This window comes from Nipponia nippon, unplaced genomic scaffold (genome assembly GCF_047370975.1).
Source record: "Nipponia nippon isolate SJK-2023a ecotype South Korea unplaced genomic scaffold, ASM4737097v1 scaffold_34, whole genome shotgun sequence".
In the NCBI taxonomy this organism is placed as follows: Eukaryota; Metazoa; Chordata; class Aves; order Pelecaniformes; family Threskiornithidae; genus Nipponia; species Nipponia nippon.
Window position 1 is genome coordinate 3,148,851 of NW_028262352.1, and position 13,562 is coordinate 3,162,412.

At 39.5% G+C, this 13,562-nt stretch overlaps 2 protein-coding genes across 6 annotated transcripts in view; one reads left to right on the forward strand and one right to left on the reverse strand.

Moving 5' to 3' along the window:
• The window catches only part of LOC148054102 (E3 ubiquitin-protein ligase UHRF2-like), a 162,431-nt gene that overhangs the window by 130,073 nt on the left and 18,796 nt on the right, over window positions 1-13,562 (forward strand). For all 5 annotated transcript variants that reach the window (XM_087770975.1, XM_087770973.1, XM_087770972.1 and 2 more), the window contains 2 exons: window positions 10,233-10,339; window positions 12,909-13,071. In XM_087770975.1, coding sequence (XP_087627101.1) covers window positions 10,233-10,339; window positions 12,909-13,071 — 270 coding nt within the window. The remainder of the gene's footprint in view (window positions 1-10,232; window positions 10,340-12,908; window positions 13,072-13,562) is intronic.
• On the reverse strand, window positions 1,243-2,414 carry LOC148054103 (syncytin-2-like). The gene is given in 2 exon segments (XM_087770958.1): window positions 1,243-1,797; window positions 1,800-2,414. Coding segments are annotated over 2 exon segments (1,170 nt in total).

Sequence of the window (13,562 nt, forward strand, 5' to 3'; positions counted from 1 at the left end):
TAAAACATAGTTTTGATTAAAGAATATCTTCCAGAGTCATCTAATTTTACTTTGAAGGCCTCGAAAGTTTGAGAATTTCCTGTTTCCCCTGGAAACTGGTTACAGTGGTTAATAATAAATACAGTTAAATATGTTCCTTTCATTTGAATTTGCTTGACTTAAGCCTCTATCCATTTCTTCTTGATTTATGTGTCTGTTAGATAAAAAACATTTTTGTATTCAGTGTTCATGAAGGTACCTTCACGAAGGTACTTGTAATTTTTTTTTTTTTTTTTTGCTAAGCTAAACAAACTATACCCTTTGTCTCTTGTGAGTTTCTCCAGTCTTGTTAATTTCTTTGCTTTTTTCCCTCCAGGTTTTTTAACATCCTTTTAAAGATGGTATTCCAATACTTGTTTCAACAATGCTGTAAAAGAGGTAAAAACACCTCACAGTTTCTGATTACTATAATTTCCTTAAATATTCTATTTTCAGTATTTTTTCCAACCCAAATTTTTTACCTTCTAGTGTTTTCTTTTTGTTGTATCTAAATAAAAAGGAAAGAGAAATACTCTAGTAGTTCTGTTGCTGAATTTATTAAGATTTTTCTACACAGTATTGTTACCAGAAAGCGGCAAAATAATTCACTCTCTAAAACTTAATTTTGGAGTTTTAGAAAGCAGGCATTCTTTATTGCGGCGCCGGGCAGCACTGGGGATAATTCCACCATAAGTGCTCCGAAGGCTTGATAGGCTTTCAGTAATTTTATACTATGAAGATATACATATTCATAGGATTTCTGAGAATTCGTCTACATAAACATGAGATTTCCTGGAACTTATTAACATATGTAAATGTCCGATCCGCATGCACAATCATCTTCCGTGGTGGTCTTTAGGTGGTCTTTGGGGGTCTTCAGATGAAGGCTCGTAGTCTGACTGACCTTTACTTCTGCACAAACTCAGTTCTGGGATCACGTATACTATGTCCTTCAAGGTCGGTTTGTTCTGGTCTAAATGGTCACCTTGCAACTTTCTTATCCTCATGGCTCCGCATATCTGCTCTCCCAAGGCCTAGCTGTCTAAAGGGGAGTATTCAGGAGCTTCTTATCTTAGAAGTGTCTTAACTATTCACAAAGATTTGCTTTTGTTTGCTAAAGGTGAGTCTTCAGGAGCTTCTATCTATATTCGCAGGTATCAATCCCTCCTTTTCTTTTGAGGGCTTGTAGCTTATATGCTACAGTCCTCACTATACAAAGTCCTTCTATCTTGTACAGCAATTACAACATTGGATCATTATGCAGGCAGGAATGCAAACTACAATAATAAAAATCATTAATAAAAATAATCTCTTCAGCCATAACCAATTAGGTAACCAAGAAGTGAGAGTATTCCAAATCTCTTCAAACCCAAAAGAGGTATTACCTTTAGTTACTTCATGTAAGATTGTTGTTTGGTCATGTATGATTTTTAAATCTTCTGATATCCTTCCACTTTCATCAACGTATGTACAGCAGCTTGAATTTACTACCGCACATACTCCTCCATGGAAAGCCAACATCATGTCTAAAGCCATCCTGTTTTGTAATGCAACTTTCGAAAGCTTGGTAGTTTCTTCTTGTAAAGCTTTTATAGCATCAGATGTGGCATTCCCGATTTTCTCAATGACTCCTGATATGTTTACTATTGCTTTTTCCAATTCACTGACTCCTAACGCTGGGATTAACCATCTTACAAATGAGTGAAAGGTAGTAGACCGAGTAATCAATGGATTATCCATTGCTCTTTTTTGTTTTCCAATTGGGGATTTAATTACCCCATTCCATGGAGATGTGTTATTACTTTAATGTCTGGGGACACTACCCCTAACGTACAAGAACCTGTCCACCAGGGAGGTAGTACTTTAAGGGCTTGCTCTCCGCACAGCCAATACCATCCCGTTCCTTTGGGCACTTCACAAAATTTTCCTCGATATTTCTGTTGGTTTTTCCGCAATTGTAATTGCGTGTACCAATCACATTGCGAAAAATTCCCTACGGAGTAGTTTCCTTTTTGTTCTGAATTCCGGTCAGTAATGCACTTAACCTTGTCTGTCAATTGGGGAGTTTGGATTTTCCAAACTTGTGGATTATTATTCCGAGCTTTAAAATAAACTTTTGGACTGTCCCAAAGATTATTCCAAGTGGTATTGAAAGGAATTGGTAGGCCAATTAGTGTTACATCGGACTGAGTACTATGCTTTGGGAATCTAGCACAAATCCAACATTTGCTTGCATTAATAGCTGAAGCTACTTCCGCTACTAATTGCACATGAACATTCTCATGCCATGGACTTCCTAGTTTCTGCCCAAACACTTCTGAACTTATCAATAACACAAAAACTAAAGTTGTCGTTTGAAAACGAGCTTGAGAGGAGCTGTCTCCTCGGAAGTCCATGGTTCAGGAGCCTTTTTGACTCTTGAGTAATGAATCCAGGGCCCTTTCTTATCTAGTTTTATGGCTGTGTATGTTGTCAGTAAAACCTGAAATGGTCCTTTCCACTTTTCTTGCAGGGGTTCTCCGGTCCACGACTTCAGGTATACCCAATCTCTGGGCTGGAACAGATGTACTGGGGAATCAAGATTCAGAGATTTGTTTACAATCATCACATTCTTTTTCATTTCTTGTATCACTGTCCCTAGGGATATTAGATACTTCTGTAAATCTGTTTCACCTCTGATGTTTAATTCTTCTGGTAATTTAGGAATTTGGTACGGTCTCCCATACAACAGCTCATAAGGGCTTAACCGATGTTTTCCCTTAGGCTGAACTCTAATTCTCAGTAGAGCAAGTGGAAGTGCTTGTATCCAAGTCATTGAGGTTTCTTGGCAAATTTTACTCAATTGCAGTTTTAAGGTCTGATTCATGCGCTCAACCCGTCCACTAGATTGTGGGCGATAGGGGGCACGCAGCTCCCATGTTATTTGTAATACTCTACTTACTAGTTGGACGATGTCTGCAACAAAATGTGGCCCCCTATCAGAGGAAATCCCTAAAGGAACACCAGATCGCGGTATTATTTCTTTAAGTAAGATTTTGACAACTTCCCTGGCCTTGTTGGTGCGACACGGGAAGGCTTCAGGCCATCCTGTAAAAGTATCCACCAATACTAACAGGTATTTTAACCCTCCTTTTCTTGGCAGTTCAGTGAAATCTATCTGCCAGTGCTCTCCTGGAGTAGTTCCTGTTTTTGTGGATCCAAACTGAATTTTATTCTGTCTTTGGATTACTTCTAAGACATGTTTCACACCTTTCAACTACGGACCTTATAATTTCTACCATATTACGACTCACCGCTGACTTTTGTAGATGTTTCAGTAAATTCTCGGTTCCCCAATGAACACTATTATGTTCTTTCTTTACTATTTCATGCATCAAAATTGGGGTTAGAATTACCTGCCCCGCAGGAGTAACAGCCCATCCATTTTTCTGTATCTCAGCTCTTAATGGTTCAATTAAGTTTCTGTCCTGACTGTCATAGTTAGGAGATTCTCCTAATTCTATTCTCTTTTCAGGTATTATTGCCAATATTCCTTTACCCTTTTCCGCAGCCTTATGAGCGGTCAAATCGGCAATTGATTGCCTCTTTCTTGTGGGGTGCGGCCGGTTTGGTGAGCTTTGCAGTGCATAACAGCTACTTCTTTTGGTTTCTGTACACTTTCGAATAACTTTAGAATCTGCTCCCCATGTTTAATTCCAGTCCCTTGAGATGACAATAGTCCCCTTTCTTTCCAAATCGCTCCGTGTGCGTGTAATACTCCAAATGCATATTTGGAATCGGTTCATACATTCACTCGCTTTCCTTCACTTAATTCTAAAGCTCTGGTTAGTGCAATCCGTTCTGCTTTCTGGGCTGACGTTTTTGATTGGAGAGCTTCTGCTTCTACAACAGTATCCACTGTGGTCACGGCATATCCCGACATCCGGATCCCTTCTTTCACAAAGCTGCTCCCGTCCGAATATAGCTCCCAGTCTGGGTTTTCCAGAGGGGTGTCTTTCAGGTCAGGTCGGCTGGAATACACTTCCTCGATGGTCTGTAAACAATCATGCGTGGGTTCTTCTTCTTCCAGTTGTCGAGATGACAGGAAAACTGCTGGGTTTACTACTGCATCATCTTGTTCAAGAAGTGCTATCTGGTACTTCAACATCCGGCTCGGAGACAACCAGTGCCCACCTTTTTGGTCCAGGACAGTGAGTACCATGTGTGGTACAAAAACAGTCATTTTCTGTCCCAGTGTCAGTTTCCGGGCTTCTTGAATTAACAGCACAGTAGCGGCTACAGCTCTCAGACAACCTGGCCATCCTTTGCTGGTATGGTCCAATTGCTTGGAGAAATAGGCCACAGCGCGTCTGTTGCCTCCTAGCATCTGAGAGAGCACTCCCAGAGCTATAGCTTGTCGCTCATGAACGAACAATTCAAAAGTTTTAGTTGGATCAGGAAGTCCTAAAGCTGGTGCTTTCATCAGAGTTCTTTTTATTCGTTTGAAAGCATTTCTGGTGCTGTCGTCCCATTCCAAACATCCAGGCGGTGAAGTTTTCAGTAGCTCATATAAAGGTTTCACAATAAGTCCATAGTCTGCAATCCACAGCCTGCACCACCCCACCATTCCCAGGAAGGTCCGCAGCTCACATGCATTCTGGGGCTCCGGAAGTTGACAGACAGCTTCCTTCCTTTCTGTGCTCAGTCTTCTTTGTCCTTTCAAAAGTTCAAATCCCAGATACCTGACAGATTCTCGAACGACTTGAGCCTTTTCTTTTGAAACTCGGTAACCATTCATTCCCAGAAAATTCAAAAGATCAATTGTTAATTGTAAGCATTCTTCTCGGGTTACAGCTGCAATTAGAATATCATCGACATACTGCAACACAGTCCCTGTCTTGTATCCTCTTTTCCAGGTTTCCAATTCTTTGGCTAATTGATTTCCAAATATTGTAGGACTATTTTTGAATCCCTGTGGCAACACTGTCCAAGTGTACTGTGATTTACGACCAGTTTCCGGATTTTCCCACTCGAAGGCAAATATATTTTGACTTTCTTGATCGAGAGGTATGCAGAAAAAGGCATCTTTCAAATCTGTAACTGTGAACCATTCTTGGTTTTCATTTATCGTTGTCAGTAAAGTGTATGGGTTTGCAACTACTGGATGAATATCCTGAGCAATTTGGTTAATAGCTCTTAAATCTTGGACCAGAGGTTCTGCTGGGGAAGATACCTCCGGTCCCCTTCATTCCTCATTGTTAACTGCATTTATTGTTCTCAAAACGGAACCTGTTCCTTCCATTCCCTGTCAGGAAGGGCAGTTCGCTTTCCAGTGTCCCTCCTGTCTACAATAAGCACATTGATTTCTCCCCACTGTAGGATTAGGAAGTCCTCTAACTCGTCCTCTTCCTCAGACTCCATTTCTACCTCCTCAAAATCCTCCTCTACTTACTTGCAATCCTTCTAAAGCTGCTATCAACCGAGCATCATATTTTTCTTTCACCTGATCCCTATGAAAACGGCACCCTCGCAATCACCGGTCCTTCATTTCCAACAGCCTGTCTCAATGGAGCTTGCAGCACTGCTCCCTGCCGACTACGAGTTCTCTCAGCTACCGGAGTCGCTTCTGTCTTTCTGTTCTCGGAGTTGCCCGCTTCAAGGGGCTCAGGTTTATCGTTCTGCAATCTCTGTCTCAACCCGGGAGCAGCCAACATTTCTGGGTCATCCTCTGGCTCATCCTGAACTAATTTTAAACACCTCTGTCCAATACTACAAGTAGCACAACATCTTTTCAAACCTTTCCCTTTTCCATTGCTCTTACTCTTTTTCCAATGCTAGCACCAAAAGATCTGAGGGAGCCAAATTTATCCCGCACTTCTTCTGCCATTCGGGGTGTGAACGCAAAGTGAAAAACATATCCGCATACAATACTTCATCCCACTTTCCTTCCTGTCTTAAAAGTAACATCAATTGCAACAAAGTATCATAATTCAAAGTTCCATTAACCGGCCACTTTTCTCCATCCTCCAGCTTATACAATGGCCACCACTGATTACAATATTTGATTAGATCAGCTTTCTTTGCGACTCCTCCCGGGGGTCCTGCTATTTGCTTCCAATTGTGTAAAACGCACCCAAGAGGAGATTTCTTTAAGATCCTCTTCCCCTTTAGAAGTCCCAGTTCCCATTTTAAAAACAAGGCACAAAACAATTTAAACCAAGCTTTTACAACAACAACACACAATTACAAACACTTAGGGCAACAAACACACAAAAGCACCCAATTACAGTCGCAACCTGTATCCAGCATTCAAATTCGCAGATCAGACAAACTCCGGAGCCTTGGTTTCAGGAAGGAGACCTATCCTTCAATTTTGATCAAAGGGTACTTTCCCTTTGCCCCAGGGATACAGCCCAACCCTGCGCAGCTTTCGCCAGGACTGAAGCGCAGGCAACAGAAAATAATACTGAAAGAATGCCTTTACCTTATTGATGGTCCTTGCTCAGAACTCTTCAGTCCGGGGATGGAGGTTCTCCCCGAGAATCCCTCGGTGCCGGCCGGAGGTCCTACGATCCCTTGGATCCGTCGATGTTCAAGAGCAGTGTCCCACCTGGGGTGCCAAAATCTGTTACCGGAAAGCGGCAAAATAATTCACTCTCTAAAACTTAATTTTGGAGTTTTAGAAAGCAGGCATTCTTTATTGCGGCGCCGGGCAGCACTGGGGATAATTCCACCATAAGTGCTCCGAAGGCTTGATAGGCTTTCAGTAATTTTATACTATGAAAATATACATATTCATAGGATTTCTGAGAATTCGTCTACATAAACATGAGATTTCCTGGAACTTATTAACATATGTAAATGTCCGATCCGCATGCGCAATCATCTTCCGTGGTGGTCTTTAGGTGGTCTTTGGGGGTCTTCAGATGAAGGCTCGTAGTCTTCTTCACTGTGTTCGCTGACTGACCTTTACTTCTGTGCAAACTCAGTTCTGGGATCACGCATACTATGTCCTTCAAGGTCGGATTCTTCTGGTCTAAATGGTCACCTTGCAACTTTCTTATCCTCATGGCTCCGCATATCTGCTCTCCCAAGGCCTAGCTGTCTAAAGGGGAGTATTCAGGAGCTTCTTATCTTAGAAGTGTCTTAACTATTCACAAAGATTTGCTTTTGTTTGCTAAAGGTGAGTCTTCAGGAGCTTCTATCTATATTCGCAGGTATCAATCCCTCCTTTTCTTTTGAGGGCTTGTAGCTTATATGCTACAGTCCTCACTATACAAAGTCCTTCTATCTTGTACAGCAATTACAACATTGGATCATTATGCAGGCAGGAATGCAAACTACAATAATAAAAATCATTAATAAAAATAATCTCTTCAGCCATAACCAATTAGGTAACCAAGAAGTGAGAGTATTCCAAATCTCTTCAAACCCAAAAGAGGTATTACCTTTAGTTACTTCATGTAAGATTGTTGTTTGGTCATGTATGATTTTTAAATCTTCTGATATCCTTCCACTTTCATCAACGTATGTACAGCAGCTTGAATTTACTACCGCACATACTCCTCCATGGAAAGCCAACATCATGTCTAAAGCCATCCTGTTTTGTAATGCAACTTTCGAAAGCTTGGTAGTTTCTTCTTGTAAAGCTTTTATAGCATCAGATGTGGCATTCCCGATTTTCTCAATGACTCCTGATATGTTTACTATTGCTTTTTCCAATTCACTGACTCCTAACGCTGGGATTAACCATCTTACAAATGAGTGAAAGGTAGTAGACCGAGTAATCAATGGATTATCCATTGCTCTTTTTTGTTTTCCAATTGGGGATTTAATTACCCCATTCCATGGAGATGTGTTATTACTTTAATGTCTGGGGACACTACCCCTAACGTACAAGAACCTGTCCACCAGGGAGGTAGTACTTTAAGGGCTTGCTCTCCGCACAGCCAATACCATCCCGTTCCTTTGGGCACTTCACAAAATTTTCCTCGATATTTCTGTTGGTTTTTCCGCAATTGTAATTGCGTGTACCAATCACATTGCGAAAAATTCCCTACGGAGTAGTTTCCTTTCTGTCAATTTAATTCAGGAGCTTTTATCTATATTCGCAGGTATCAGTATAAAGTAAACAGCATTTCTGTAGTTACTTTATGGCCCTGTACAACCAGCATTTCTCTGTCATGACAATTCTCTTGTTCTGCTATTGCCAGTCATAATAGCTGTAATAATCTTGCAGTGGGTTGGTATTGGTTTCATGCTGATGTCAAACATTTAATAGTGGTTAGAAATTGACTGAATTTTACTACTGCATACCAGTATGTTTAGGTTTTTTGCTCTGAAACTTCATATGAAAATTACTAATTTGCTAAGTATTCATTTTATATCAGTGCTTCATGCTTTGTAAAAGATTTGCATTTTAAAAGAGAGACATTATTATAAATATATTTGAGTCTTTTCTAAAATACTTGGATTTGTTATGAGTATTGTGAATTTGTGACAGGTTAAAGAAAAAATAATAGTACTAGCTTCACTTAAGTGCTATGTATATTTTCATTATTTTTAAAGTTTGTTTTAAAGGAGCGTTTAATCAACCTTCATTCAATTTCACACAATTCTTCATTAGTAAATATAGACTACTACAGAACTATGCCAGTTCATAAAATTTGCATCTGAATGAGCCTTCTAATCTCTTAGCAGTTCAGAACAACTGAAATCAAGGTGGGGACGACCTCTGCAAATGCAAATGCAAAAAAAACCAACCTGTTGTGGTTGAACCCCAGCCAGCAACTAAACACCACACAGCTGCTCGCTTACTCCCCCCCCTCCCCCCAGTGGGATGGGTGAGAGAATTGGAAGGGTGAAAGTCAGCAAACTCGTGGGTTGAGATAAGAACAGGTTAATAACTGAAATAAAATAAAGTAAAATAGTAGTAGTAGCAGTAATAATATTATACAAAGCAAGTGATGCATGATGCAATTGCTCGCCACCCGCTGACCGATGCCCAGCACATCCCCCCAGCTTTATATACTGAGCATGACGTCATATGGTATGGAATAGCCCTTTGGCCAGTTGGGTCAGCTGTCCTGGCTGTGCCCCCTCCCAGCTTCTTGTGCACCTGGCAGAGCATGGGAAGCTGAAAAGTCCTTGACTAGTGTAAGCACTACTTAGCAACAACTAAAACATCATTGTGTTATCAACGTTATTCTCATCCTAAATCCAAAACACAGCACTATACCCGCTACTAGGAATGTTGTCCCAAAAAGCGGGGTCTGATACCTGGTGTGCAGTGACCAATTCACACACTGAGTCGAGATATTTGTTTATTATCCGTTTTGCGCAAAAAGGGGTGCTAGGGGGTAAGTCCTCAAAGCTAGCACACCTCAGTGTACCAGTTGTCCATATTTATACACTTCCCATTTATGCAACAACCTAAGGCTTATCAGTTGTTTCTTTTTCTTTTCATCCCTTTTGCTGATTCTCCCACCAATTTTATCTTAGTACTTTTTATTTAGAATAACAACTCTCATCAGTCTGTAATGAACCTTGATTCTTATCAGGCTATAACGACTTTTATCGGGCTATGAAGACTCTTATCAGTTAATAATAATTTTTGAGTATTCCTAAGATAAGCAATAGTTAGTCATCAGGAAGAAAATTAACTCTATTCCAGCCGAAACCAGGACAAAAACCAAAACCTTAGACACCTTCTTTTTCTTTGGAGTTTTTTTCCTAATTTTTTTTACTTGAAACTAAATGAGTATATTGTTATTGAAGTAAAGTACTTGTACTTAAGTACAAAGTGCTTTGCCGTATTGGTGCTCAATCCTATGAACAAGCAGAAGTGAGGCCTCTGAGTGATGTATTACATATTTTCCAAATGGGATTTTCTTGTAAGCTGTGAAGTTAGAGAATGAGTACACACTAGCTAGAATGCATTCCCTCTATCAGAAATATTTGTGTGACTAAAAGTAATGCTTGAGGAGTTCAAAGAATTTTTTAAGGCATGTGGTTCTTTTTATAATCACTTTCTGATGAATATGTTGCATCTGAACCAGTAGCTTTTTGCTGTCATGGTTACTCTGAAAGGAGAAGGATGTTAAAACTGAGCACATGTTTTTCTTTGCCTCAGGCAATTGTTCTTGTTTGAGTAAATAGAACCAATGAAGGAGCAGGTTTTCAGTTCAGATGCTTTAGTACGGAATGCTAAAATGGAGGATAATCTTCTTACACAGGACCGAGGAGATGAATTCACTTATACTGGGAGTGGAGGTAGAGATCTTTCTGGAAATAAAAGAATTGGAGAACATTCATTTGATCAAACATTAACACACATGAACAGGTAAGTTTTTAAGACTAAATTTAAAAAATGTTCCAGACCAAAAAGTTGAGTTTTATTCCTTTAATTTAAAAATTATATTTTGCAAAATTTGTTCCCTCTTATACATCATCTGCTACTGTAAACAGTGGTGCCTGCTGCTGTTTAGAGGCATTTTGTCAAACATGGTGTTATGTTGATTTACAGAATTATTTGTAACTGATGAAAATATATTGCTGTATTACAGATTCAGCTGGTAGCTATGTATCTAGTTGAAATTGTCCAACACTTCTTATGAGAAGACTTGGTTGTCAGTTTGCCAAACTTAAACCTCTTAAGCTGAAATTTTCTGTGCTGGGTGTTTGCCTCAGATTGTTCTTATAAAGTTTCATCTTAAATGGTTTAACAATTTATGAAAGTTAGGTATGAAGAAAGTATGTTCATTTGCCCATGCTAAAAGAAATCTTACATAGTTTTGATAGCCTTTAGTGCCTTCATACTTTGCATGAAGAACAAGGAATTAGTATTGCTTTGCCTTTAGGTTGTGTGTTTTGATGTCCCTGATAAAAGTTAGCCTATTTTTTGCCAAATTGTAGGCAAAAACAATTGACTAAAGAAAAAAAAGGTTTGGAAAAAAAAAATGAGACATTTGCTTAAAGTATATTTATGTTCTGTAAATAGCCTGCCTAAACTTTAGGAATTCTCAATACCTTTACATTTCTGAATGTATACCATCTGCATGAAGCAACTAACCATGCAGTGGCTATGGGGTACTAAGGTTGACTGGGACTTTCTCTACCAGATCTGTCATTGGATGTGCTGTTCTTCTGTCAAGCACCAAAACTGAGTGGGGAGGCATTCTTTCAGGCTCTGTCCTGGTACTCAGAGGAGAAAGAAGAAAATACTGGGATACTGACAGAGGAGGAGGAGATAGATGTAACAGAAACAAGAGCGTGGAAAGAAGAGAGACAAAAAATAGATTTGAGTAGCAGGTTTATAATGGCTTTTAATCATTAAAGCAATCTTTTTATTGGAACCTGGAATAAAACCTAGGCTCCTTAGTCTTGCCGTTCCTCTGCGCTCAGCAAATGGTTATGAAAGCCATTAGCAAAGTGTGTGTCTGGTTGCTTTGTAGTAGTTGAAGTGCAAGGAGTATAAGGTGGTGCTACCAGTTATCCATTTTGACTGGCTGGTGGTAGTCTTTGCTTTGGGTCTAATATTGTTAACCCTTGTGATGATTGAAGGAGGACAGTATGGTTGCATGTAATAGAATCAGAATTGGTTTTTTGTTTGTCCGGAATGTTTTCTTATTTTGTCTGTACAAAAGAAATAATACTTCTAAAACCTGCATTACTTCACCTTTCCTTACTTTTCTGTATATTGCAGGCTGTAGATTTTGCCATATTTTTCTGAGCGCCATTGTTTCTTTTGTGGTCGATGGTTGGGTTTGAACCCGATTCCAGAGACTTTTGTTCATCCACACTCAAATCAATGTATGGCTATAAAAATATTTTATGTTCAAACTGTTTAGTCAGGGAGGGATTCATACTATCTTACTCCAAGTGTCTAGAATAGGACACCTATATAAATAGTGGATAAAAGTGAGTGCTTCAGGAGGGACTCAGAGCAAGCTGGAGCCTACTTCTGCTCATCAACTGTATGGAGATCCAAATAGCTAAATTTAGACAATATAAATACTGTTGCTTAATGTTCCTCTACATTATTATAATGTTCCGCTAAGAAATGCCAGTTCTCTCCATGAGATTCATTCCCCTGTGTTCCTTTTGGAAGGATAAAGATTTATCCATAAAGATTTTTCACTTCCTGCCAAAAACAATACTTTTCCCCCCTCATGCATATCAATTCTTATTCTCATCCATTCTTAAAGCTAACATGTGATGTGGGAGATGCTGCAATTAAACAAGGAAGAACATTTTTGTGGTGTTTACTGATATTTATTATTTTCTGAATCTTTGATGATCCATCTATACTCTTCTAGATCAAAATACATAGAAAAGAAAAACATTATGGTTTGCTTGTCTCTGAATTAGTTCATGGCATTTAACTCGTAAACATAGGTAGTTAATGGACTAAGAAGAGTAATATTTGTTACAGATATATTTTTGGATAGTCACTATGTACTTTTTTCTACATGTTACTTTTCATAATGTTTATCAATTCATGCACACTTTAAAAGCCTAAAAATATGCAATAATGTGGAATAGTCAGAGACATAATTTGCCATTGTTACAACTTTTAAAAATCCTTCCATGTTACTTGAGAAATAATTATTTTTAAAAATTAAAAAAATATTAAACCTGAAGGGATTGGTTTCTTTTATTTAACTATATTAGCTGAGTTTTCATCATGAACATTTGGAACTAAATATATTGTATTCCTATTCTCACACATGGTAGAGTTGATCTCAGTGCTTCCATCGGTATTGCAGTCTACTGAAGAATTCACTGCAAATTCTTCTTCTGCTTAGTAAACATAATTGGATAAGGCAAACATCTGATCTTGTCACATTGATTCTCAATAGTAAGTTGTATGAAGCAATCTACTTTATGAAGATATTTAATGTGATTTTCAGGGCATTGGCCCTTAACTGTGATGCCCCATTGGATGATAAAAATGGAGCAGAGTCTAAGAATTGGAGAGCTGGTAAGCCAGTCCGAGTAGTGCGCAGTTCAAAAGGACGACGGATCAGCAAATATGCCCCAGAGGAAGGCAACAGATATGATGGCATTTACAAGGTATTATGATTTTTACTGTATTGTCGTGGTTTAACCCCAGCTAGCAACTAAGCACCACACAGCCACTCGCTCACTCCCTGCCAGTGGGATGGGGGAGAGAATCGGAAGGGTAAAAGGGAGAAAACTCATGGGTTGAGATAAAGACAGTTTAATAATTGAAGTAAAATAAAAATAGAACAGTTAAATAGGTAAAGCAAAAACTGTGCATGCAAACAAAGCAAAACAAGGAATTCATTCACTACTTCCCATGGGCAGGCAGGTGTTCAGCCATCCTCAGGAAAGCAGGGCTCCATCACGTGTAACGGTTACTTGGGAAGACAAATGCCCTCACGCCGAACGTCCCCCCCCTTCTTTCTTCTTCCCCCAGCTTATATACTGAGCATGACGTCATATGGTATGGAATAACCCTTTGTCCAGTCTGGGTCAGCCCCCGTGGCTGTGCTCCCTCCCAGCCCCACCCCCCGGCAGAGCATGGGAAGCTGAAAAGTCCT